This window comes from Ochotona curzoniae, unplaced genomic scaffold, assembly GCF_017591425.1.
Source record: "Ochotona curzoniae isolate NIBS_2020 unplaced genomic scaffold, NIBS_Ocur_1.0 contig_4501, whole genome shotgun sequence".
NCBI classification, from domain to species: Eukaryota; Metazoa; Chordata; class Mammalia; order Lagomorpha; family Ochotonidae; genus Ochotona; species Ochotona curzoniae.
In genome coordinates, this window is record NW_024466307.1 from 5,828,336 (window position 1) to 5,855,760 (window position 27,425).

General features: G+C 41.3%; 1 protein-coding gene across 3 annotated transcripts in view; it reads right to left on the reverse strand.

Moving 5' to 3' along the window:
- Positions 1–26,783, reverse strand: part of TMEM161B (transmembrane protein 161B) — a 50,763-nt gene extending 23,980 nt beyond the window's left edge. The window contains exons 1-2 of one of the 3 annotated variants that reach the window (XM_040986017.1): positions 26,696–26,783; positions 9,071–9,174 (exon numbers count right to left, since the gene is read on the reverse strand). In XM_040986017.1, the coding sequence (XP_040841951.1) occupies positions 9,071–9,174; positions 26,696–26,698 (107 nt within the window). In that variant the 5' untranslated portion in view covers positions 26,699–26,783. Of the gene's footprint in view, positions 1–9,070; positions 9,175–26,695 lie in introns of those variants that run through there. The other 2 variants (XM_040986019.1, XM_040986018.1) reach the window with 2 other exon arrangements.
- Between the last annotated feature and the right edge of the window lie 642 nt (positions 26,784–27,425).

Consider the following 27,425-nt stretch of genomic DNA (forward strand, 5'->3'; position numbering starts at 1 on the left):
CAGGGTTAGGTTCCTGGGAGCCTTTGGTCACAACATTTTCATATATTGGTCAATACATAAGCTCGTTCAATGTGTGCTTCCGTTTAAAGACACCTTATTTTACATCCACTGTTAACACTGAATTCATACCAATAATGTTTCCTCATGCCTGAAAAGTTATCAAATGAGTATAATCATTAAACCAGCATTTTTCTGAGTTCCTTGAATTTCCTCAGCAATTTCTTTTTGCATGGCACATCACATCTTTGTGTTGTGGACTACAACCCAGTAACTCAGCACTGTGATTTAAGGTCAGTTTAATCAAAGAGATCACCACCAACAAACAAGAGATGAGAAGAAACACAGCCAAGATGGATCCTGTTTCCATCTCAAGTTCTGGTAGGAAAGCAGCGTGGCCTTATCTGACAGCATCTGGGAACACGGAGACAGGACCACCCCAATTTGTCAGCACCTCGGTTATGTCCATGGATGACCAGAAAAGCTGGTTCCAAACAGATAACAAATACACAAACTGCAAATACAGAATCCACAAATGTATATTTTTAAATCCACATTTAAAAGAATACTTAAGCAGGAAGTAATTTACAACAACTAAAACTAGTTGCTGCTCAGCATTGACAAATAATAATCAGTGAAAATCAGTGAAAGAATTGTTAGTGTGAGAAAACTTAGGCTAGCTTAGAGTCTTTTAAAAAAGAAATACGTTAAGACTCATTTTCTAAGAGCTATTTTTAAAAAATCAACTTCAATATTACTTTGCAAGCCCATTTTTCTAAACTGGATTACATTTGCTATAGCTCTAATGGGTAACCCAGGGTCATCTTCATTAGTAAAAATGACCATTCAAAGCTGAAATCCAAGGATGTTAGATGCTTTGAGGACCACTTACATCTAGTCTCTTACTCATTTGTTCTCTCTTGCATTCATTCACTCACCCCTTACAGAGAGCAGAGTTCAGACACTCGAATACACAACAGAGAGAGAATTATCCCAGTAAAGCCAGATGGGGTAGAATTTAACCAACAACAACTAAAAGACAGTATAAGCTGTGATATTATATGAAAGAATAAGTAAGTGATGAAAATATAGACTGGGGAGAACCTAAAGACTGCACAAAATGCAAGAAGGAGGATAGAAATTCTAGGGAGGGAACGGCATCTCTAAAAGCCCCAAGGCCAGGAAGAACAGAATACTGCAGCAACTTAAAAGCCGCACAGCAGCAGCTTCAAGGACGAACACAAGAGGAAGGCTGGAGAGATGAGAAGGAAACATCATGAAAAGCCTCAAAGTTTGTACTGTGGAATTTAGATGTGATGCTAAAATAGCGATCTCCTATCAGGGGAAAAACACTTCAACTTAAATTTTAAGGTCTCTGCTGTTCTGTTAGCACGAGGCAAGAAAGAACAGTAGAGAAGTGGCAATTCAGCAGGTCTTGCTAAGGGTAGAGAGCGAAAAAGTTAAGGAACACAGGCTGATACACCCACACTGATGATTTGGAGACAGTGGTATATCTTCTGATATGAAAGAGAACACGAAGAAATTAGGAAGTAGATTACTATTTCAGGAAAGTAAAATGCCAAGGCCACCACGTATTATAACCTGGAGCTCAGGTGCCTTCTTCCATATGCCAATCAATCAATCAGCCCAAAAGGGTGCATGCATACTTGGGGTTAAGGGTCTGGGCTTGGGTTCTGGTTCCAGGAGCTGGGTAAGGCTGAGGTAGGCATGTGTCAGGTTTGAGGAATAAGCATTTAGTAAAACGTGGAGCACAGTAACAGTGTCGGGCAGTGAGAACAGGCTGAAGTCAGATCATGGGTTCCAAGTAAAACCCAGTGTTATTGGTTGCATGATTTTGTTTCATCAGTGCCTTGTACACAGTTGGATCCCAAACTATTAGAGTCCTCACTCACTGTATATTGCATTCTGATTTCAATTTTCAGCTTTTGCTGGACACATACCTCAGCAAAATGACTGCCTACTTGCAAATGCTGCACTATGCCTTTTTACTATAGGCTAGAAGAGCAAATGTAAGTTTGTTACATTTCAGAGCAGGTGTTTGTACTGCCAGTTAAGCAGACAGCTGTGATGATGCCTGTGTCCCTGGGTTCAAACCCTTACTCCAGATCCGGACTCCAGTTTGCTACCAACACGGACCTGCAGATGCAGCTCTGACAGCTCAAGTAACGGTCCCAGCAACCCAAATGCGAGACTTAGCCTGAGTTTCCAGCTACCATGTTGGTCTTGCTCATTTGCAGCTGTTGCAGATGTTGAACCATGCAGATAGAAATCTGCTATTTTTCTCCATTCCTCAAGCAACCTTTCAAGAAGCTTATGATTTAAGAGTTTATGTAACAGTTATTAATGGTCAGAAAAACACAATGAGAAAAAAGTTTCTGGTTAATGTGCTGATCAAAAGTAGTATAATGTAAAATGGCACAACTAAGGGGAAAATATTAATATAAAATATTAGAAATTATAACACAACTTAAAGTGATTGTCTTTGGGTTTGTCCATCACCTCTTATTTTTACCAACTTGTCATTTTTTTGGTTAATTATTATAGGCCTACCTCACAGTTTTTGAAATGGAACAAAATAAACTTAAAGGTTCCTGGCTTGAGCCTGGCCAAGCCCTGGTTGTAACAGTAATTCAGAGTGCAGTAGCAAATGGAAGGTCTTGCCCTAGCTCACTCTCTTTTCCTGCCATGTTTCCTCCTTGTCACTCTTTGTATCTACTTTTAAAATAAAAACAGACCATTAATAAGATCTCACTAAAAAACTGAAGCTGTTACACTTAGATATATTAATTTTGATGTTTCTCATAACATTTACTTTGGCTACCCAGCCACTTTTTTAAACTTATGTTCAGACTGTCAATTACTCAGATATTATAACAGTATTATGCTACACACCTTAGTAAACTATTTAAATAATCATCCAATAATCATTTCATCAACACTGAAGCAATATGTGCTAGAAAATATTGAATACATTAACCCCCATTTTATTTTTAAAAGCTTGAAAAGAAATGTGACTTACAGCAAGCCACTTCAGAAATTTTCAAAAGTAAAACTCATACAAATTTAAAATGAAAATCTGAACATGGGCACATAAAAAAGTCACCAGAAAATTTGAAAAGCTTTCAATATAAAACTTGATTTCAAGGTACACAGCACAGGTCACTGCTATGAACAGAGTTGCCATCAAGACCCCAGTGAGGTGGTCTTGGGAGGCTCAGCCTGCTCCCTTTCTGCCAGAGGCGGCTTACACAGAAGGGACTCCCCAGAACCCCACCACACTGCATTCTCATCTCTGCTTTCAGGCTTCAGAACTGTGAGCAAGTTTCTGTTGTTGATCAGTCATCCAGCCTACAACATCTTGTCGCACCAACCTGAACTACAAAGATAGTCACTCAAGACAACTTGACAACTTTCTCCATTCTAGATCTTTTTAATATTGATCAGAAAAAAAACTCTTCAGAGAAAACAAATAGCACATAAAATCTAGACAGTCTTTCAGCACAAGAAGCTGAAATACCATTCTCTTGCTGTTTGTTGGGAATACTAATATTCTGGAACTGGCATTTAGGACACCAAAGGATTCAGGCATTCCCTGTACAGGAAGTAGCTGAAGGCCCACACTTTTTCCTTAGGTCACAGGTCCTACTACTACGCATTTGAATAGTAGGTTTAATTCACCAAGGGCACGGGCGGATTGTGGAATTGGGCAGCATGCAACAGAAAACAGGCAAGAAAATTAACTGAGTATGAGGGGGTGTTAACACATCAGAGTGAATCTGACTAATAAATCGTTGATTAGGGACACGTGAGGGGAAAGCGCAAAGTGAGGACTTAGGGAAATAAGCAGAAAATGTAGGAAGTTTGAGCGAAACATGAGGAAAACAGAAAGCAGGTTCAGCAAGGAGGCTACCATCCAGAAAAAGCAGTATTCTTCTCATGCAAAACCCACTATTCAAATGTACAAAGAATGCAGCCTATCACTTACCTTTTCACGGAAAGAGGGGCCAAGCAAACTTCAAAACAAAAAGTAACTTTAAGTACAATAGAAAGTAAATAATACCTTTGACCACAAATCATTATATGTTAGACATGAAAAAGAGCATCTTTAGGTAATAGAGGTAACTGTCAGAACAAGTGTTCCTTATGTTAGGTTAAGCAACGTGTATGTAGGTCCGGAGAAATTTCTCAGGACAGCTCTTTCTTTTAGAAGAAACAGGATGAAAGAATTAGGTGAATCGCTCACAATTCTCTTGGGTTGCTAATACATTACATGGGTTTAGAGCTTAAAGAGGTAGACTAAAGAGAGAGCTTACTGCTCAAATTCTAGTTAGAGCAGAAATCTCTTCCATACCATCGGACAAACACATGAAGAACAGGAGAACAAATAACATTTACTGAAACACAGACCGAGTATCTCTTATTCAGAGCACTTGAGATCAAAACTGTAGTGGATTTCAAATTTTCTTAAGATTTTGGAATACTGTTAAGTAACAGATAACATTAGCTGATTCATCGTCCTCTGCCTTCCCAGGAACAGGAGCAGGAGCAGGAAGCTGGGTGAGAAGCAGAGCAGCTGGGAGCTAAATTGGCCTGGCAAGCAGTGGCTAAGCCTGCGCACCACACTACCCACACACTGTGCCTGCATCTTAGCTATGATTCATCACATTGGGTCAAACACGAAACCTTCCTTACGCCATACCAGTCTTCATTTGAATTTTCGATTATGGAAATTCAATATGAATTTTTTAATTAAGAAAACTTGAGAAACAGAATTTAAGATTCCCATAATTCAGAAATTTGGAATTAATTTAAACAGTAAGAGAAATTCTATTCCTACTCCAAAATTAAAACTGTTCAGGTATGACAGCCCCAGGGCAAGATGGGGAGGTGGACGGGCAGTCATAAACACAGTCAGTACAGTTTCTCTCCTTAGGGAAGTGGAAGTGATGTATCACAAGACACAGTGGATGCCTGAGTCCAAAGACAGCACAGATAAATGCCACAGATACTATGTTTTTCCTATATGTACTTAGTTATTATAAAGCTTACTTTACAAATTAGGTACAGTACAAGATTAGCAATAATTAGTAATAAAACAATTATAACATGCAAAAAGTTACAGGAATGTAATCTCTCAAAGTGCTTTATTGTTCTATACTCACCCACTTTGTGATGGCATGACGTGATAGAATGCTTACGTGATGAGATGAAGTGAGGTGAATGACACAGGTAAGTGATGTGGTACTAGGCTACTGCACAGCAGCTACTAGAACATAAGCATCAGAGCAGAACAGCCAACTTGATAAACTAAGTGGTTATTTAAAAACTATAAACATGGAGGGGCTAGAAAAAGTATTCATGCTTTGAATGGGAAGGGTAGAAGACAACAGTACAAGTTGTTATCATGCCACTCTGAACAGTGCATGAGTTAAAATCTATAAATTGCTTCCCTTATAAATGAATTTCCCATTTCCCTTCCCCCATATCCAGACTACAGACCAGGAGCTGAGGGACTGCTGCACGAAATTAAAAACCAGACCTCTGAAACAAGAGGCCTGTGTCACTTCTCAGCATGTGGACTTGAGCAAATCATTTAAAGTCTGTTTTCTCACTTGCAAGAAATGGCGATATCACTGTTGACAAAGTTTGCACTATATAATCTTGTTTTTCATTTCATAGTTCTAAATGAAACCTACAATGCCCAGCTTTTTCTGCACAGAAATAATCCAAAAGGCCCCAGTCATAATGAACTGTTTCTAAGCTTGACATCCAGGAACCTCTCTTCATCCACCAGAGTAGCTGGAGGGAGGGAGGAGCTGCGCTGGAAGGTTTGGACACCCAGGGCATCCCTGGAGGACAGCTGCATCATCTCTTGGAGGATCCAGCTGGAGCGCTCCCAAGCCCTAACTTGCCAGTTTGCTGATTCCCGTCTGAGGAAACCAAGTGAGGTGAGAAAGCTGTGTTCATTCTAGAGGTCCTAACACACTCCAGTGCAGTTTCCCTCCTACCTGGTTTACAGGGTATAGACCCAAATGAGGCAACAAAAGGCTTTATGAAAATATAAAGGAAGTATGGATAGAACTACACCTCACTAAAAACACATAATTCAAAAAAAGTTAAAAATATATAATGCTATCAGTAATACTTTAGAAAAACTGAAAATCAGTTAACTGTTTCAAAGAGTATTGGCTTTTAAGAACCAGGTATACTTTATTTATTTCTTCAAGTTGCTGACTCCTTAGGGAAAGTAGCTTACTAATTCAGCATACCACAGTCAGGTGCCACTTCAAACTCTCCATTTCAAATGGACAAAGGTCAAAATGAAATGTGGACAAGTATTAACACCACAAAAGGCATAACTTTTAGTTAATGCATGAACACTCATTTACAATTTGTGCCTCTCCCCTCAGATTCTTTTATACATTTAGAAACCCTAAGGAATGCGCTCCCATTTCTCTTTGTTCCATCCAATTTCCATCAGATGGTTTGAGATGAAGTTTTCAATTCTGATGTTTTAGAGAGAGGCACTTGGTGCAGCAGTTAGGACCAGACTGGGACAGGTGCATTGCCATCAGAGCACGTGGGCTTGTGTCTTGGCTCCTGCTTCCTGCTAATGTATTCTCTGGAAAACAGCGGTAACGGTCAAGGACTTGAGTCCCTCATGTCTGTCTGAGAGAGCCACACTTAGTTCTGGATTCCGGCATTCAGCCTGGTTCAGCCAAAGCAACTGTGGTGTGCTGTTGAGGTATGAGCCACAAGATGGAAGACACCACCCAAACCCGGCCTGCTTTCCCTCCAACTTCTCTCTGCCTTTAAATACATAAAAACTTAAAATCGATATTTTGGCCCAAGCAAAAAAGAACTTCCAGATTTCTGTGACTATTTAAAAAGTATCCCATATCAAAGAAGTTGATGAAATGGTAATTAGGTCAAAAAGCATCAAAATCAATGATCAGGGCTGGTACCGTGGATAAAGCCAGCTCCTGAAATGCCAGCATGACCATGCTGGTTCCAGTGTGGATTCCATTGCCTACTTCCAGTCTAGCTCCCTGCTAACATGCCTGGGAATGCAGCAGGAGATGATTCAAGTTCTTGGGCATCTGCACCCACGGGTGCCTGTGGCTTTGGACCATCAGCCCAACCGATCTCTTCCAGTGAATGGAAGACCATTCTTTCTTTGATTTTCCCTCCTTCTAACTTTGCCTTACAAATAAATAAAACTTTTTAAAAGAATCAATGATCTTACTCGACTGAGTTGGGGAACATCACTCAGCAAGTTGACTTTCATGATCTCAAAAGGACTAATGCTAACTAAAAGGATGATGATCTTAAAAACACAAGACACAACAAAACTGAGGACAGCATAAAATCTTGATTTCCATGGCAACTGACTGAGCATCAAATACAGCTTTGATTAATACAAAGGCTAATCTGTTTACTCCATCAAGATCACAAAGAAAATGAAATCATGTTTAAAGGCCGAACGCTTCCTCAAATTCTGCATGTCAATTTCAATATAAGACAGTACTTCAATATTACAGATAATCAGGCTTTAGATTTCTAAAGCGTTAGTTTTTATTGGTGTATACAAATTTTACAGATATATATGGAAACTAAAATATGGGAGAACACTTAAAATGCACACAGAATAAAACTGGAGGAAGATGGTCAAGACTTTGATAGCCTAAATGGGTGCTGAAGCCTCACTGGATCCCAAGCATAAGAACTAGAAATGTGACGGCCTCAGCAGGAAAAAAAATCGATTTTAATGAATGCTACATAGTTTATTTAATAAGATTACATTTACATATAATTAACAATAACCTGCCCCACTGATGTTTACCCTTTCACAATCTATGGAAAACAGTTTTGCTAAGCAAAATAGGTAAACAAGATTGCACAGGGCATATTAAGGCTACACAGTAAAACGTGGTCACAGATGACTGATTCTCACTTACAAATCAGTCTGACAGAGGCTTTCAACCTTATTAGAACTTTGGCCATTATTTATTTTGCTGATAAAATACACATTTATAAACAGCTATTTTTCTTACATTCATTTTACAGACGTGAATGTTTCAGAGTTCCATAAGGATTTTAAGTCTAAGCAACACATTTCTATACTTGAAAACCAATATGGAGGACACATGAAGAGTATAAATAAATGTTAAAAACAATAAATTCTAAGAAGGAGATTTAGCTTTGTAGATACACTGACCCTAAAGGCTTTTTTGTCTCACAGTATCACAAATCATTAGTGAGAGAGCTATCCATTACTTCCTGCCTTTAAAAGATATGAACCGAAGAAACTGGACAAAGACGAACAGAAGCCGGCTATTCACAGCAGATGAATAACTGACATAAATAATTGTACTAATTTTGTCACTTACCTTTCATAATTACACGAGATTCTGCTGTGTATTTTGTGTGCATGTATTTCTGGCTTTCATCTCACTACATCAACTATACTAAATTCATGTCCTTGGACTTGATTATCGTATGTATTTCAGCGAGGTAACTTCGGTCCTTTGTGGAACGAGTGGGAATAGTACCGAGTTTTCAGCAGACACAAAATCCCACAGCAAAAGTGCACCCTCCGCTTCTTACACGGTTTAAAATTCATTATGGCAAAACAAAGAACCCTTAACTGTCATTAAGACTCTGAGTAGAGTTATCAACAGGACATATGAGTGGAGTCATTTTATCAACAATGATGAAAATCATTCGCAATTTATTTCTCACCCCTTGTTGACAAGCTACTATAGGGTAACTGGAAGATGCAGGGCATTCCTGGTGGACAGACGCTGCTGGTAGGACACAGCACAGGGAGGGAGGGGCAAAGGGGACTTCTTCCTTGTCCTAATGGCTTTGCTTGGGCCAAACAGGTAAAACACTAATATCCCATATAACAGAAATAAGACAGCCAAATCTTTTTTCCTTTGTCATACTTTTTACAAATAGGAATCATTTTAACTTAACTTCTAAGAAGTTAACCAGCCTGGTAAACTGTGGATTGAAAGTGCCAGCCACAATCACCCTATCCTTGCCTTACCTGCCATTACAGAGTAGCCACCGAGCAAGAGAATAGTGAGGTATAATCTTCTGCAAGACACTGGCCATCACCATGGTAACGACCAGCTGTATACCTATCACTCCCTGTGTAAAAAAACAGACAGACAAGTTTAACAACAAATGAGCTTGGATTTTGGAACATTGCAGGAAAACTTTCTGTACATTTTGAAAATCACATCTTGAGAAAAAAAAAGTTTATTATTAAAATAGATCACCACTCTGGTATTTAGGATTTTCAGAATCACATATTTTAGTTTAAAATACAGTACATGATCTCATAATCCTCAACAAGTTACCCAAGATAAATAAAAGTTCAATGAATTACCAACATATATTCAAAATGGATCTGCAATAAACAGTCTACATAAATTGAGGAGCTCCAAAGGAAGCCAAAGAGCAGTGATTTCTTCCTTCTATTTCAGCACATGTAAGACACCAGCACTGCAAGCTGTAAAGGAGGACGCCTTAGCTTAAATTCTAGGATAACAATGAATGATGAAAGAGCACTAACTATAAAGAACTGGCCTCAAAGCCATTAGCAAAGAAACTGAAGCACTGGGCTGTCACCAGCAGCTTCCTGTGGCTGTGTCACATCAGCCAATGCCTCCCTGATTCTTCAAACACTGCTCTTCACACACTCTGTCTCTCTACCTGGCACTGCACTCAGACACAGCAAGTTCACAAAGTCACTAGTGTCTGTCCTGTGGTACACCCAACAGCAACGGCAGCGCATTTTGTATGCAAAGAAAGTTTCTGTATTTGTGCTTCGCGAAACCACTCTTCAGTTTTCAGGGAACAAGAGGTAGTAGCTGTAAAGGGCTGGGTTCCTGTCACCCACGGGAGACAAGTGGATTGAGTTTCCACCTCCCAGGGATGCTTGCCCATTCCACGTATCTACCTACCTGTCAACCTAGTTACCTCTCAGATTAAACAAATACAATTTTCACAGAGTAAGTGCGTGGTGCACACCAACTGAAGACACAATTTGTGACATCCACATCCCAGGATGGAATGCCTTAGTCCGGGTCCCATCTGCCTCCAGGTCCAGCTTTCACCAACTAGCACCCTGAGAGGCAGCAGGTCATTTATTACTCAAGCACCTGAAGTTCCTGACCCTCACCTGGGCCCAGTCTCAGCTGGCACAGGAAGTCGGTGAGTGAATCAGTGCATAAGAGATTCATCTCTACACCTTTCAACTCAATCAATCAATCAATCAAAATTGGACATTTATAGAAAATGGAATTAAAGTTTACTTGGGTTCCCAAAATAAAACACTACTTCTTCCCACAGTATGCAGTTTTATATGAAGTTTATGAAGTTTTTTGTTATTAACATTTTTATGAAAAATGGTAATTTTATTATAAAGCGAAGGTTACAAAAAGCCATCCAAAAACTGCATTCTCATAAGTGACAAGACATTTAAAAAAAGTTGACAACAATCAAATTTCTGCTGAAATAAACAATACAAAACAACCCTAAGACTATCTGGAGTTAGTATTTGAAACTCATACCACAAAGGGATACTTATTATAGGTTATCTGGAATGCCTAGAAATTGATTAATGAGAATCCAACTATCAAATTAAAAAAACAAGTACACATATTTCTCTAAAAATATATAAAATGGTTCCTAAGCAAAACTTTTTAAAATGTTTACCAAATTTTTGTCAACTAAGTTATTTATGAATATTTTAATGCCTTAAATTCTACCAACTAGATTAAGTTCAGATTATTGCCATATACACCTAACACCAATGTTAACATTTTTACTGTTTTCTTTCCTATTTCTGATCTTTTGAATTTACAGTCCTATTTTCTGCATAGTTTCAGAGACAGAATCTGCAATCTCCAGTCAATGAATGCCATTACAAACAACTCTTTCTTTGGCAGAACACGGCCAAGAAATTTATTAACAACTTTGTCAGAAGGTTGGTGTATTTTGGAGTATGGATTTCAAGGCAAAAGACCATTTTTAGATGGGAAAGTTTTGTGGGCAAGTGAACTTCAACCTAGCCTTTAAAGCAGTGATGGCATCTAGAATTTTCAAGTTATTTTGTACAATCTTTCACAAACATGTATTATATAACCATGCATTACAGTGTATGCATGATTTTTTCCTTCATGATAGCAGAAATTGTTTCTTAGTCACAGCTAATAAATTTCACAGCTATTATGTGGTATTTTAGAAAGACTGATCTGGAAGAAATACATGATTTAATGTGGGTAGCCAAGAAGGGGGAAACCTTGTCCAATTCCCTCCCTCCATATCACTAACATGATGACATAACCACTGCTGGGTCCATTATTATAGATGTAAATCACATCAAAATAAAAACAAAAAACAAAAAAAAATGTGAGTTGTCAGTAACAATCAGGAAATCACAAGAGTTCTGCAATAACCCAGACTGCAAATGAAGCTTAAGTTACAGTGGTAATTTCAGTGCCCAGAGGAGAAATGTGTTCTAGAAATATTGTTGAAGAACTTACAGCAGATTGACCAAATATGGAGACAAAGGAGTTAATGAAATCCCGAAAAAAGCAAATACAGTACGAGTTAGCACACATTCTTTGTGCTGTAGTTAACATTTGAATGTTCACTCTTCGATTCAGGGGCTGGCATTAGGGTACAGAGGACCGTGTGCCACTTGCATCTCTGGCATCGCATGTCAGTGCTGGTTCAAGTCCTGGTTGCTCACTTCCAACCCAGCTCTGCTAATGAAACTAAGAAAGCAGTGGAGATGGCCCACGTGCTTGCACCCCTGCCATACTTGTGGGAGACCCAGAGGAAGCTCTGGGCTCCGAGCACTGAAGACCGATCTCTCCCTCTCCCTCTCTCTATGCAGATTCTGCATTTCAAATAAACAATAGTTCATAAAAATAAATTCAATGTAAAATTTGTAACCCTGCTCTATTCCTTTATCCTATCACCTCTTTATGCTTAATATGTACTCAAAGCAAATGTCATCTGTCTGATTTTTAAGAGATAATTACAAATTATGAGGAAAATATTTTACCACAGTTCTTCCTTTTTACATATTTAGAAAAGACTCCTTGGAATATATGTTCAAAATGGTAATCACTTTAGAGAATTACATATTATCATTTTGATACATACTAAACTTATCTTTTAAGCCATCAATATGAAATTCACAATTAATTTACATCAGAGATTTTCATATGAAAATAGAAATTATTTCCTTCATTAACTAAGACAACCATTTAAACTCACCAACCTGGCATACTTGAATGTCTATTTTTATGCAAAAGTAGCACTTCTGAAATCTCTGGAAATTTAAATTTCCTGAATGCTTTTCATTATTTTTAATTAAAGAGGAATACTGAAGTAAATTTGGCCATAAACTTAAGCACGGATTTCACAACAGAAAGCTGCTAGAACTGGACAGAGATGCAGCGAAGCTGAAAGTCCATCACAGCTGAAGTCTCAAAGCACACAACCAGATGGGTCATTGGCTCAAGTAGCCTTAATGGTTTTATTAACGCTTCGAAACAATAACTTGGCCAAAGAGATGGTTTCTGTCTGGATTCATTGCCCCTGGGCCTTGATTCTCCCGATAACTGAAGCTGCAGAAAAGTCATTTATGAAATAGCTCATAAGCACCCAAGAAGGGTGAAATACTGGGTTAACTTAGGTTTCAACCTTTCCACATCTATTAACCTGAGGCCATGAAGAGCAAGAAGTTATTTGCCTTTAGTCTCTAGAAGAATGATCATTTCAATTTTTGTCAGTAACAGTTTCCGAGTAGGCTTTAAAAAATATTAAGAAAAACTAAACATTTCTCTAAGAAATAAAATATACCAAATAGCGAGGTTTCATTTTGCTTGGCAATACCAAAAATTTCAAATAAAAAATACAAATATACTACAGCTCTAAAATTTGACTTTTGAATATGTATCAGTAGAGTCGGTATCGTCTTATATCCCATTAAACCAGCTTGCCTGCTAATTAACACACACTACCTACCATTAGAAAGTATAATATTTGTATATAAATTTGGAATTCAAACCACAGTAAAGGGTTTCAATGACCAAATTCCTAAGTAAATTAAAAGGGAAGCAAGCAAAGATTATTATCCAATGATCCTACTATTTTTTGACTGTTTACATGCTTTAATGTTAGCAGCCATGTTGAAGCAGACTTTTTTAGATTCGCTCAAAAATTTTTACTTCAAGAAGTTATCGGTTTTGTTGCTTCAACTCAGGTCCACATAACACTTCAGAATCACACTTCAAGCATTTAAATAAACCATCTCTACGTGCTTTACAAATGAGCAAAGCAGGCTCCAACCAACCCAAATCACACTACCCAAAGACTTACACGAAATCCAAGTTAAAAAGAAAGGCATAAGAAATGACTAACATATACACTGAACTCCATGGGACAGCTAAAGCCCAGTTCAACGGAGGGCCAGTCCAGCAAATAGCACTGAGTGCGAAGTAAAATAAAGACCAAAGTTTAGATCACTGACAATCTTCAAAAGAGGAAGTATTTAGTCGAAGTGTTTAGCAAAAAGCTCACTTTGGCAGGGGTGGAGGACAAAATTATGAAGCAACAGAAAGAAATTATATCCATATAATTCTTTAAGACAAAATTTAAGGATAAGATTGAAAGTAGGAGGAAAGAACAAAGATAAAGGCTACATGAGAAGAAAACCAATCAAGTGTTGAGTGTGACTTCACCTGACAGCTAACAGCTGCAGAATAAAACCGAGAGCTGTCTCAAAAAGTGACTTGGTTTGGGTGTCTGGCAGACTAGAGTTGGTAACAGTGAAGCAGACGGAAAGAAATTCAAATAAGGAGTATTCATCTGTTTAGCTCCACTTGCACTCCCAGGGAAGTATCTAGGATGGGAGGTTTTCAACATCAATTTAAAAAATACCTCTGAATAAGTTAAAAAAAAAAATAAAGCACACAAATGCCAGCGATTCTTTACCTCATTCAAATGACTATGAGCTGAGTATGCCTCAAATAGGTAAGGTATCTAAAGGATGGAAACCTGTCTGCTTCCCCAGCTTTTCAGAATACACCAAAAACACGCTTTTGTTGATATTGTCAGGAGGCTCAATCTGCATACCAGCAATAATCATATTTACGTGCTTAATTTGAAAACTGTAGTAACATACTGAAAACCAAATTAAAGGAAAGCTGTTTGGTGAATCATTTTACAACAGGAAGCAGCTAATTTTGCTAAGAATATTCTATTCAAGCAATGCTGATGTCTCATGATGTGCCACACCCAGAGTAACTTTCTGGCCTGTGAAATTCTCTCTACCCCAAAGAGCTCTGTACAAACATGTTCCACTTTGGCTACCTGCATAGTTTTTCCGTATTCTCAACTGATAAATTTACCTTCCAATGGACACATTCTGTTTAGATAAAACCCAGCCAGAAAATTACACTATGCTTTGAAGTGTAAATACCATAGACTTGGCTACAGTTAGCCTATCTCAGGTCTTACAATGAATTCAGATAAAGTTCAAGGTGAGACAAATAACTTACTTCTTTCATCATGTGATGATTTTATCAAACTCTTGAAAATATTTAACTGTCCCTCACCACCACTTAGAACAAAATACGAGAGGGGGCATGGCGAAGGTGAGTGCCCAGTTCTGGGAACAATTCAAGGACGGTCTGGGGGAGATGGGATCACAGAAGTTACATCTGACAAGGTAACAACACAGTCACTATTAGGACCAGAAAGGAAGGGAACCCAGGGACTTACACCTACAAAGAGAACAAGTGGCATGACACAGAAATGAGAAGTCCCACAGTGCCGCATTCTGCTGAGATAAACACAATGGATTTCTCTGCAGGTACTCGGAAATAATACCATGATCCCAAGCCTGGGGAAGAATCAAATCAACGGTATTTGGGAAGTATAATTCCATCATTAAGGGGGAAACAATTGGAAAGTAAAAGTGTTAGCAGAAAAATTTAAAATCTGTGGGTCTGGTGCAATAGCTAAGTCCTATCCCTCTAAGTGCCAGGATCTCATATGGGCACTGATTTGTGTCGCAGCTGCTCTACTCTCCCTTCCAACTCTCCACTCAGGGCCTGGGAAAGTGCAGGAGGATGGCCTAAGGCCTTGCGATTCAGCATCCCTGTGGGAGACCCTGAAGAAGCTCCTGGCTTTGGATTGGTTCAGCTTTGGCCCTTCCGGCCAATTTGAGAGTGAACCAGTGGATGGAAGATCTCTGTCTCTCCTCTCTGCAAGTCTGCCTTTCCAATAAAAACAAACTAAATTTTTACATAATTAGAAATCTGTGGAAATAGCCCAAGCAATACTATAAAAATCTTAACCCAAACAAATACAAAAACAAGGGCAAAATAAAGAATTAAAACTTCAGAGTGGACAAAGAATTAGGCATAAAATTAATAATTATCTTCGCAAGGCAAATTTCAGCAAAGCAAGGTAAAGCTCAGGTGGTCACGGAAGATAAAACAGATAATATGAGTACTTATTTGGAGAAACTAAGTAGTAGAAGGAAAATCTGCTGCTGGTTTATATGCGCAGTTGTAGATACAAATACATGTATAAATGTATGAGGGGAAATGTACTTACACAAGGAAGAAGTGAAAGAACCAACATTTTGCTTAAGGATCAGAAACTCCGGAGACCCAAAGCACCACCTGAGACCTCACCACCCAGCTCGAAAGAAACACAAAAGGGATGGAGAGACATTCGGTTTGAACACTGCAGCCTTGCAGAGCACACGAACTCGGTCCAGGCAGCAGGAACAAAACATATCAGGATTCCACACGGTCTGCTTTCTAGCAGATGGTCATTTTTGAAAACAAACTGCACAATATTTTCTAGATCTCAGATTACCCTCTAAACACCAGTATGGGGAGAGGGATTCTGCTGAGAATTATAATGGGGTGTGGAGGAGTGAGAAAATTGTAAGTCTTGACAAAATAGAATGCAAGAATTAAAGTGACTGCTAAAGATACTAGTCTACATGATTTAGCAGTATAGATACAACATTAGAGAAGTTAGACACTTGCAAAGATTACAGGAGAGAACCCAGGCTAATTAGCAGGCTACATCAGAGACACAGAATGTACTAGTGGGGACAAGGTTTGAAGCAGACCTGAAAGAATAACACACCAAGCTCAGGGTCTTTGAAGGGGAAGAACATCAAGAGATGATGACCATTCCAACAATGCAACTGAGTAGAGGCCAGGAAGAGTAGCAGAAAGGACTGATGAAACGTAGCCATTTGGAATCAGTGTTTAGCCCAGCAGTTCCATCTCTCACACACACTAAATCAAGGCACATAAAAGTCATCCCCTACCATCATCCCTGGGATACTAGAGATGTTCTCTGGAAAGGAACTGTCCTTGTTCACAAGTGTTTTATGCCACTCTTACCAGTTTGAGCATTATGTGGAAAAATCCTTTTGGATTAAGCTAAACCATACTCAATCATATTTAAGAACATATTGGAAGTAAACATCTTAAAAAACCTCTGTCATAGGCCCAGCATGAAGCATAGTGACTGAAATCCTCACCTTGCATGCCAGGATCCCATTGGGTGCCGGTTCTAATCCCAGCAGCCCCGCTTCCCATCCAGCTCCCTGCCTGTGGCCTGGGAAAGCAGTCAAGGATGGCCCAAAGCCTTGGGACCCTGCACCTGTGTGGCAGACCCGGAAGAGCTCCTGGCTTCGAATTGGCTCAGCTCCAGCTGTTGCAGCCACTTGGGGAGTGAACCATCAGAAGGAAGATCTTCCTCTCTATCTCTCCTCCTCTCTGTATATCCGCCTTTCCAAATTAAAAAAAAAAAAAAACACAAAAACAAAAAACCCCTCTGTCATACATCCACATTTATAACTTTTTAAAAGAACTATTTATTTGGGAAGGAAGGAGAGAGGGAGGGATAGGCGGGGAGGGCAGATGGGAGAAAGGCACTCCAATCTATGGGTTTACTCCCCAAATGCTGGCAATAGCAGTGGCTGTGCCAAGCTGCAATCAAGTCTCCCACATGGCTGGAAGCACACCACCCTCTTGGACCATCTCCACTGCCTGCAAAGGTCTGCACCAGAATGCAGCTGGAACCAGGAGCTGTATACATGATGTGCACATTCCAACTGCTAGACCAACTAGCTGCCTCCTTTGCTTGATATTCTTTTAGCACAGCTCTGTTAGACACCATGAACTGGGTCAAAAGCTAAAATAAAGAGCACTTACAAACACGAAAATAAAATAACAGGATTTAGCAAAAAAGCCGATAAAGGGTATTTGCTGATATTTTATATTTAGTGACTGAATCATATAATTTCCAATATCTGTCTCCACTAACAGAATGGCAATTTCATGCAATTCAGCTTAATACTACCAAGAGACAAATATAAAATATAGCTATCAACAATCAGATATGAACTCAAACGGATGGGTTTCCAAGCTCACTTACAGAATTAGTTTTGTTCACCAGCACCAAACATTTTTTTAAAATATCTTTCAAGTAGAAAATACAAAAAGGGGTTGGTACTGTGGAACAGTAGGTTAAACCACTACTTGCAATACTGGAATCCTACATGGACATAGGCTTACCCTTCTTGATCCAACTCCCTGTGAACCCGCCTGGAAAGGCAGCAGAGGAAGGGTTAAGTGGTACTTGGGCCCTGGGGAGCTCTGGGTAGGCGCCTGTGGCCATTTGGGTAGTGAACCAACAGATGAAAGCTCTCTGTCTCTCCCTTATACATCATCTTGTTTAGATTTATTCTCACCCAATCTTCAACATCCTCTTTCCTCTGTAAAACCTGCTTTACTTTGGACCTTCTACTAGAAAACATATGCCTAACTCCAAACTAATGCTCAACTGCAATGACTTATTTACTCATCTCCTTCCCACTAACACTGTTTTCATCTCTTTGGTCCTACCTGCACTCCTAGAAAATATCTAGGATAGCAGCTTTTCAATATAAATTACATATATACTTTGACTAAACACAAAGATAAAGCTTAAATTTCCCCCTTGTTCTTTGCTACACCTCAGGTGACTACTATGTGTCAAGTACAGAATTTTAGCATAAAGAAAACTTCATTTCCAGAGCCACTAACATTGTATTATGCTACATATTCATCTCAGAGGAAAAGGTACATGTCTGACTAAGACAACCCTCCCAATCTAATATAGTAGCCATCTATGACACAAATACTTTTGGGAAACCACACTGTTGCACAGCAGAGCAACACCAAATTCAACTGAGTGCCAGTTCAAGTCCTGGCTGCTCCACTTAGTTTCCTGCTAAAACGTCTGGAAAAGAAGAGGAAGGCCCAAAGATCTGGGCACCTGACAACTACATGGGAGACCGGGATGAAGTTTAAGGTTCCTAGGTTCAGGTCAGCCAAACTATGGCTATCTGGGAAATGAGCCAGCAGAGGAAAGATCAGGCTTTCTCCTTCCGCGAACTCTACCTTTCAAATATATACATATATATATATATATGAAATACTTTAAACAAATTAAAATTGTGACTTTAAAAAGTACACTACTGAAAGCTCATTAACCAAATTTGAAATAGAAATCTCAGCTTAACTTTAAATTTTAAGTTATATACAAAGCCAAGAACATGTAATGTGTATCCCTAATGTTAACTCTTAGCAAACACCTCCACTGTGAATATCATAATGTGCTGAATAACTGAATATACTTGGATCAAAGCAGTTCTGTCACTAGCTAGCTACAAACCAATTAGAACAGCTCTCCATGGGACTCATTCATTTCCCACCTCCAGAATGACAACAATCAGCAAGTCATCTCCAACCTTCCCTGCAGATCTTACTGTTCATGACTACATTTTAACTAAAACCATGATAAATGATTAGCATACACAGACGATGTAAACACTAACACCTTTCTTATGAGGGATTTAAATGAGCTAATAGTATTTGTAACAGATCTGAGAAGAATCCAGAGTTTGCAAATGTAAAGGAGCAGTCAGATCACAACCTTGCACTGCAGAGTCAAATCTAACTTCTTTGATGCGGGATGCAACTGCTAAGCCAACCAATTGGTTATCTTTTAAGGGAAGTTGACTACAAAAACAAATGGTTTTAGTCATGGAATGCTTATACTGAAATATACATGCCTATAAGTCATAAGGTTTTAAATGATTTTGTAATAATTTATACTTGTCATAAAAATGGCCATCTTTGGCAATGGTCATAAAAACACAATCTCTGGAGACAGTAAAAATACTTAACATTTAAGTTAATGAAGTCTATTACTTGAGGGTGGAAGAATCTCCTAATATGACTTCTGTTTCAGGAAAACACAGTAAGAATCTATGACTTTGTTTTTTCTAAGTGGATGGGGCTCTGGGGCAAACTGTGGCACCCACCCACCAGGTAAAAGATAACAAAAATCAACTAAGCACTATGTAAAGAGGGCAGGGTGACTATATAAATGAAGAGCAATCAAGACAAATATTTGAAAAAGCCTCTTATTATTTAATCACTAAGATAAAACCATTGGGTCAACATTGTGGCATGCTGGCATCCCATATGGACCTTGGTTCAAGTCCCAGCTGCTCCACTTCTGATTCAGCTCCCTGTGATAATGTGCTACAAGAGCAGAATATGGCTCAAGTGCTTGGGCCCCTTTCCCTTCTGGGAGACATGGAAAAAAAACCTTCTGGTTCCGGGTTTGGACTAGCCCAGTTCTGGCAGCTGCAGCCACTTGGGGAATGATCTAACAGATGGCGGACTCCTTCCCTTTCTCTCCAACTCTGCCTTTCAAACAAACACAGCTTTAGAAAGAAAAAAAAAATAAATAAGAGTAGTAGGGTTACTAAAAAGTCCTAAACTATAGTGTCAAGACTTTCTGGCATTACACCTGGTAGCCTATAATCACATTTGGTCATCAGAGAACAACTTGGTGAAGTTCCTCCTTAATGCATCATTCCATTTAGGGCAGGAAAGTCTCCTTTTCCCTTTTCAAGTCCACATAACATTTTTCTCAAATCTTCAAAATCCAATCCTCTACTTCTAGAAACTTACTGCAAAGACTCTATCAACATTCACTGGTTTTATTTTTTCCTTAAAGGAACTCTACCATGATAAATAAGTAAGTAAATAGCTGGTGGTCATGAGAAAGTAACACGAAAAGATGACTTGTAAAAATCCTCCTACCAATAAAATTTGGTAAAGAAACCAGGTATGCTAACCATACGCAAAAGGGGTAAGAGTTGTGGCGTAATCAGTTAAGCTGCTGCCCTCCACATGGGCATCTTTACGGGTATATGTTCCAATCTCAGCTGTTTCAGTTCCATTCCAGCTTCCTGCTAATGGCCTGGGAAAGCAGTGGAGGAATCCTTGGGCTCCTAAACTCACACAGGAGACCCAGATGAAGCTCTTGGCTATTGGCTTTGGCCTGGCTCAGCTCTGAATGTTACAGCCATTTGGGAACTGAACCAGAAACTGGAAGTTCTCTCTCTTTCAAGTAAATAAAATAAATTTTAAAAAAGAAAACATATGGGTGAAAAGGCAAGATACTTTAAAGCATGACAATCCCTCTGCAACTCAGGAAGAAACAAAGTTCCAGAGGCAAACAGCAGGCAATGAAAGCAAAGGGCCAGGAAGCTCCGCAACATTTATGGCCTTCAACCTGAGAAATGCAGTAACCGTGGGACAGATGCTCACGCTGATGCATCACTGCCCATTCCTGGAGCTGTGCCCGTCTCCACAGGGGACAGAGGGCCATTCCCAACGACTGAGGAAGCAGTGCCTCACCGGGATGGAGTGAGGGCAAAGACGGGTAGCATGATCTTCATTTTGCTATGGTTTTGGAAAGACATGTTTGGCACCTGAGTTGCAATTTCAGTTACTGCTATGCCAGCACAGCCTAACGACCAAGAGGATTGGATCAGAAATCAAATTCTATCACCTGTAACTATGAGATCACGGACACATTCTAAACCTGTTGCTCCTCCATTCGTCATGTGTAAAGGGAGGTAAAAAAAAAAAAAAAATACAAAAATACAGGATAAATTAAACAACCTGGCAGACATTAACTGTTAAATGTAGTTTGTATTTCAATTGTTTCTGAAACACTTCATAAATTCCTTTTTTCTATATTTTTAAAGGCAGCTCTACAGAAAACGAGAGACAGAAAGATCTTTCATCCACTGGTCCACCCCCCCAAACAGCTGCTATAGCCAGTTAAGCTAGTCCCAAGCTAGGAGCTTCCTCTAGGTCTCCCATGCAGGTGCAGGGTCCTAAGGCTTTGGGGCCATCCTCTAACTGCTTTCCCAGGGCACAAGCAGGAAGCTAGATGAGAAATGGAGCAGCCAGTATATGAGCCAGCACATCTCAGTGCTTGCAAGGGTTGTATGTTAGCCACTGAGCTGTCACACTGCACCCAACTTCATAAATTCCAAAGGAATGTAATATTTTCTTTGTACCCACAATGTACATTCAACTAAGTGTATCCAATAATATTTACAAATTCACATATTCAGAATCACAGTATCTTAAGGTTATCTAGTTCTTGTTCAAGGAAACTTTCAAAGCCACGTGTTTAATTTTTACAAAGTCATTTTATCCATGTACAGACATTAATTCTTGTATCTTGATTGAAGTTTTTAAGCATTATAATCAGGTAGCAACACTGAGTCTCCATATCCAAGTATAAACATTAGAATATTTCAGGGTTTCCTAAGTTTTACAATTTATGGCCCAAAATGCAAAAGATACTGAATCTATCTTAGCAACATAATCACTCTTTTAGGTGAAGGAAAAAAAAAAGGTATGTAATGCTGGAATATTAGGAGTGAATGAAATGGATTCTCTAAAAACCATAATAATGTAAAAGAGCTAGATATGTGACATATCCTGAAACTCTAAGTGATTACAGCAAGGCTGTAGGATTATGTGTATTCACCAGTAATGAACAAGTGGAACTTGAGATTAAAACACAATGCCATTTATACATGTATTCAAGCAATTAAATATTTAGGTATAAATAATTTTTTAAGAGACTTATTTATTTTTTACTGGAAAGACAGATTTACAGAAAGGAAGCTCTTCCATCTGACGGTTCACTTCCCACGTGGCTGCAACGGCCGGAGCCAAGCCAACTTGAAACCAGGAGCCAGGAGCTTCATCTGGGTCTCCCACACAGGTACAGGGTCCCAAGGCTTTGGGCCGTCCTCCACTGCTTTCCCAGGCCATAAGCAGGGAGCTGGATGGGAAGCAGGGCCTCTGGGATATGAACTGCTGCCCATATGGGATCCTGACGCAAGCAAGGCGAGGACTTTAGTCACTAAGGTACAGTGCCGGGCTCATGCTTAGGTATAAATCTAACAAAATGCATGCATATACAAGGTCTATGTGAGAACTATCAAACGCTATTAACAAACAAACAAAAAAAATAATAAAGAATGACAAGCCAGCCAATCCAGCCTAAAAAACAACGTTGAAATCAACAAGTACTAAGCTCCTTTTGGAAAGAAGTGGTAAAGCAGCCAAGTCAGAGGAAAAGAAAGAGCTAAGCAGCCCATCCTTCCATCACTATGTGGTTAACTGCTACCCCTGCACCAGAAGACAAATCGCTCAGGACGGATTTCACCCAGCTCAAACTTCCAGTGCCTCCATTTGCCTTTTTTCTGCCTGCATTTCCCACTAAAGGTAGTTTAAGGATCATCTACTTCAGAATGAACTGCAGAATTTACTGAAAGTAATATTCTGAAACTTCACTCCCCGCCACCCAACCATAGGGTCCAGATAAGCAGCAGCAACAGCAAACCAAACCTATGTTTGAGAACTAATGCCCTTAATTACTCTTCAAAACTCAGTTGAAACCAACCACTATGCTACATGACCACCACTCACCTCTACAGTTAGAGTATCTTTTTCTCCGTACTGAGTGTATCACATGCATTTCTTAAAGCATTTACCAAAATCTTTCCCAACATTCCCACCTACCCTCTGCAAGAAAAGAAGAAAGCTTTCTTATTTACGCTGACTATGACCAAAGTTTACAACCTTCTCTGTCCCCAACTTAGCTGCTATAGCGTGCCTCTGTACATAAAACAGGCCCAAAAATATCTGCAATCCCAAGAACTAGCTCCACTCTTCCCACAATCAGCTTCAGTGGCAGAAACACTTCCGTGTGATTTCAGCTTGTACTTCTCAAACAGAAAAGTATAATGGAATAGTTGTATGCCTTTAGGGAATTTTCCATATACATTTCCACAACTTGACCACATAAAAATTCATCAGTGTTTTTAGCCTAGATCCCAATTCTATTGTCATTTACTCACAAAATGACAACCTGGCTATACGAACAAGGATCTAATGCACTTGGGGCTACACAACACATCCGAGAAGGAACAAGTATCTGTTTGCAATGATTAAAACAAAAATAAAGCCAAAAAAGTCCCAAGAGTTATCTTCAATTCTTGACTCTTATTTCAGAGCAGTGAAATGCGTAGTCAAACAAATGAACAAAGTTCTCATGTATTATCTGCGTGATACAAAACCACAGACTGATGAACTGAAGAAACCAAACGACAAAGAAAAAGTAGCGGAAGTCAGAATAAGTCCTACGTAACCAGTAACATGTACCTATTCTGAACAAAATCCTAGTTAAGTACAGAATCATAAATGTAAGAATAATAAACTGGGTCTGGCGCAGTGGTTCATTCTCCCCCTTCAAGCGCTGTGATCCCATACGGGCACCTGTTAGTGTCCCAGCTGCTCCAATTCTCATCCAGCTTCATGCTTATGGCCTGGGAAAGCAATGGATGATGGTGTAAAGCTTTGGGACCCTGCACCCATGTGGGAGACCCGGAGGAAGCTCTAGGCTCCTGCGTCTGGGCTGCCAACTGCGGACACTGCAGCTATTCAGGGAGCGAACCAGTGGATGGAAGATCTTTCTCTCTGTAAACCACCCTTTCCAATAAAAATAAATAAATCTTAAGAAAAGTTTGAGAGGCAGAGTTGCAGAGAGAAGAGATCTTCTATCTGCTGGTTCACTCTGTAAAGTGGGCCATCCCGTACTGATTTCCTTAGGCACATTTGTAGGGAGGTGGATCAGAGCAACTGGGACTTGAACTGGTGCCCATATACGATGACACCACTGCAGGTCGAAGCTTGTCCTGCTGTGGCCCCTGGAAAGTGCTTTACCTTAACCCATCAAGTCCCATTTTATTTAGCAAGGAAAACTTATTAACATTAGACAATTTTATCAAATTCATTTATGGTAGAATCTGTAATGTGCATGCTCACCTTGGGGCTAGCAGTGGCGCAGCAGGAAATGCCACTGTTCCCACCCCTGGGTGCAGCATGCTGGTGCTGGTCCCAGGCCTTCCTGCTCCATCTCTGATCCAGTTCCCTGCTAACTCATCTGAGCAAAGCAGCAGCTGAGGGTCCTTCCAACCATGCAGATGAGCCAGACTGCTTCCTGGCTCGTGGCTTTTGCCTGCCCCAATCCTGACTCCTGGCACTCATGATCTGTCTTCCCTCTATCACTCGGCCGTTCAAATATATATATATTTTTAAAAAGCTAAATATTATATACATCTACCAAATGTTGACTTCATGTATTGGCTAAACTTTCTCTTTTGAAGATTCCAAGCACTCACACTTGCAAATACAGGTATCAGCTTCACAGCGAAGAAGTGCATAACGAAGTTAGTAACTAACTCAGAAACAGAGCCATGTCACATGGGGAAAGCCACTGCGTTGGCTCTGGATGGCCTCCAGGTGCCATTCTGTGAAACAGTGGCGGTACACATTACTTCTACACACAACCGAACCTGGAACTGGCAGGAGAGGGGTTCCACTGTTAAGCATATTGTAAGTTCACATTCAGCTTTTCTCTGACTATAATGGATTCAAGGACCTCATCAGCACTTTTTTTTCAGTTTTTCATAGCAAGAAATCAAAAAGTTGAGATATGGGAGCCAGCATGATGGTTCGGTGAGCTAATCCCCTGCTGCAATCACAGGCATCCCGTAGGGATACCAGCTCCTGTCCTGGCTGCTCCACTTCCCATCCAGGTCCCTGCCTGAGGCCTCGGAAAGCAGTAAAGAATGCCCCGAGGCCTTGGGACCCTGCACCTGTGTGGGAGACCAGGAGAAGCTCATTCTCTCTCCTCCTTTCCGTAAATACGATTTGCCTTTCCAATAAAAACAAGCAAGACTTACTTTTTAAGATTAAATTTTATTGGAAAGGCAGATGGCCGCAACAGCCAGAGCTGAGATCAGAAACCAATAGCCAGGAGATTCTTCTGGGTCTCCCATGTGGGTGCAGGGTCCCAAGGCTTTGGGCCATCCACCTGTTTTCCCAGGCCACACGCAGGGAGCTTAAGGTAAGTGGAGCAGCTGATACATAACACAGCGCATGCAAGGCAAGGATTCAGCCACTGAGCCATTGCACTGGTCCCCAAAATAAAAAATTTTTTTAATACTTCTAAACTTTTAAGTCATTCAGTCATTACACCCAGGAATGGAATGTTGGTAACTTCAGCCCCGGAAAAAGCATGATAAACTACAGGTAAATTCCAAGACAGATAAGGGTTTGAAATCTTTCAGAAGGTCAAGGTAACTTACTATGTTGATCTTTACCAGGGCCTGTAATCTTGGAAAACAACAAAGGTCAGATGTCTAGGACAGACACCCAGCCCAGCATTCCAAACTCCCCTGGGATGCCTACATACCAATGTCACAGCCCTGAGTCTGTGTTACCACGGGGCCCCAGCAGCCACATGAGACCTAAATTGAATGCTGGGCTCCTGGCTCTAGCCTGGCCCAACACCGACTACTGCCAGCATTTGGGAAATGAACCAGCAGGTGGTAACTACTTATCTGTCTCTATGCCTTTCCAACAAACAAACAAAACATTTTAAAAAATCCCTCTATCTTTTTGTATTGTGGAAACAGCTTATTGCAAAGAACTCTCAACAACTTCGACATAGCTGCCCCTAGGGACCTTCCAAGGTCACTTCAGTAAATGACCTGTTCTACCACGTGTCTACACGGAACAAAATGTGTACTCCCCAAACCTGAAGTGCTTTCCCTCCGCGGGACCCTGGACTTCGGTCTGCCACCTGCCTGGATGCAGAACACAGTTCCTTCCACAATTCCTCCTCAGAACACGCTTCCTCAGGACAAATGTTCTCTCGTTGCCACCCTTACCACAGCACCCTGACACCCCTCCTCCCCAGAGGAGGAAACCCTTGTTCGCCTCCTCAGTGAATGAAGCCCTCATTTCTTAGCTGACATCTTTTCCATTTACTGAGTTTGAAAAACGACTGCCAAGTTGTTTCGAGTGGTAAATGTCCATCTTCCCAGGGTCAGGGGAACCGCGGCGACCCCGTTCACAAGCTAACGGCATCTCTGAGGCCCCCAGTCCGTGGCCACGGCTGGGAGGCGGAGGAAGGCGGCGATTCGCCGGCCAAGGTCAACTCCGGGACCACCTGGCGCCCCGGGCCCAGTGCACAAGATCTCCCACTCGCCGGCCCGCCGGTTCCTGGGGGGCCCAGGCACCCCGAGGGCTGGAGCTGGGGCTTCGCCCGCCGCTCAGACCGCTCTCTCCCACCCCCGGTTCGACCGCCACACGGCTGCCCTCACAGCAACACTCACCATGGCGCCAAGGACGGGTGGCGGGCCGCACACCCTGGAGCCGCCGGCACCGTCCCGCACCTCCCGCTCTCCGTCCTGCAGCCGGGCAACCTCTCCAAGGCGCCAGCCCGCGCTTCTTCCGGCTCTGCCGGACGCTGGACTCGCGCGGGACAGGAAGTCCCGCCCCGTCCCCGCCGCGCCGCCGACCCCACGCCACGCAGGACGTCCTCGGCGGCCGCTTCCGCGGAGGCTGGGAGAGGGGCCGGGGGCGGCGCTGACCTTGAGCGCGGGCCGGGGCGCGCAGGCGCAGGCGCAGGCGCAGCGCAGGTAGGTGGGCGGAGGCCGGGGGCGCGCCTGTGAGGAGCCTGAGGTAGGTTGGGGGAACCCGCGTGGAGCGCGTTTTGCGCGCGGGCGGTGACGGCCACGTCGGTGGCTCCTGGGGGATAGAGTCGTCCTTGGAGCCCGCGCGTTCTGGGAGATAGCAGGCCACCCTCGGTCGCTGAGGGGCGAGTGCATCCCACTGCCCGCGCGTTTTGGGAGACCACCCGCGGCCTTACTGGGAATGGTCCCTCGGTCCCGCACCCTCTGGTTTTCATGATGTGATGGAGCCTGCTCAGAGCCGAACTCATCCTTCCTGACCCGCCCTCGGGGTCTTCCCGCCTCAGTGGACCCGCCAGCTGCTTCCTCCTGGAGGATGCCCGTCCCGGATACCGCGGAAGCCACAGGACATGTCCCAAGACCGGTGCAACTG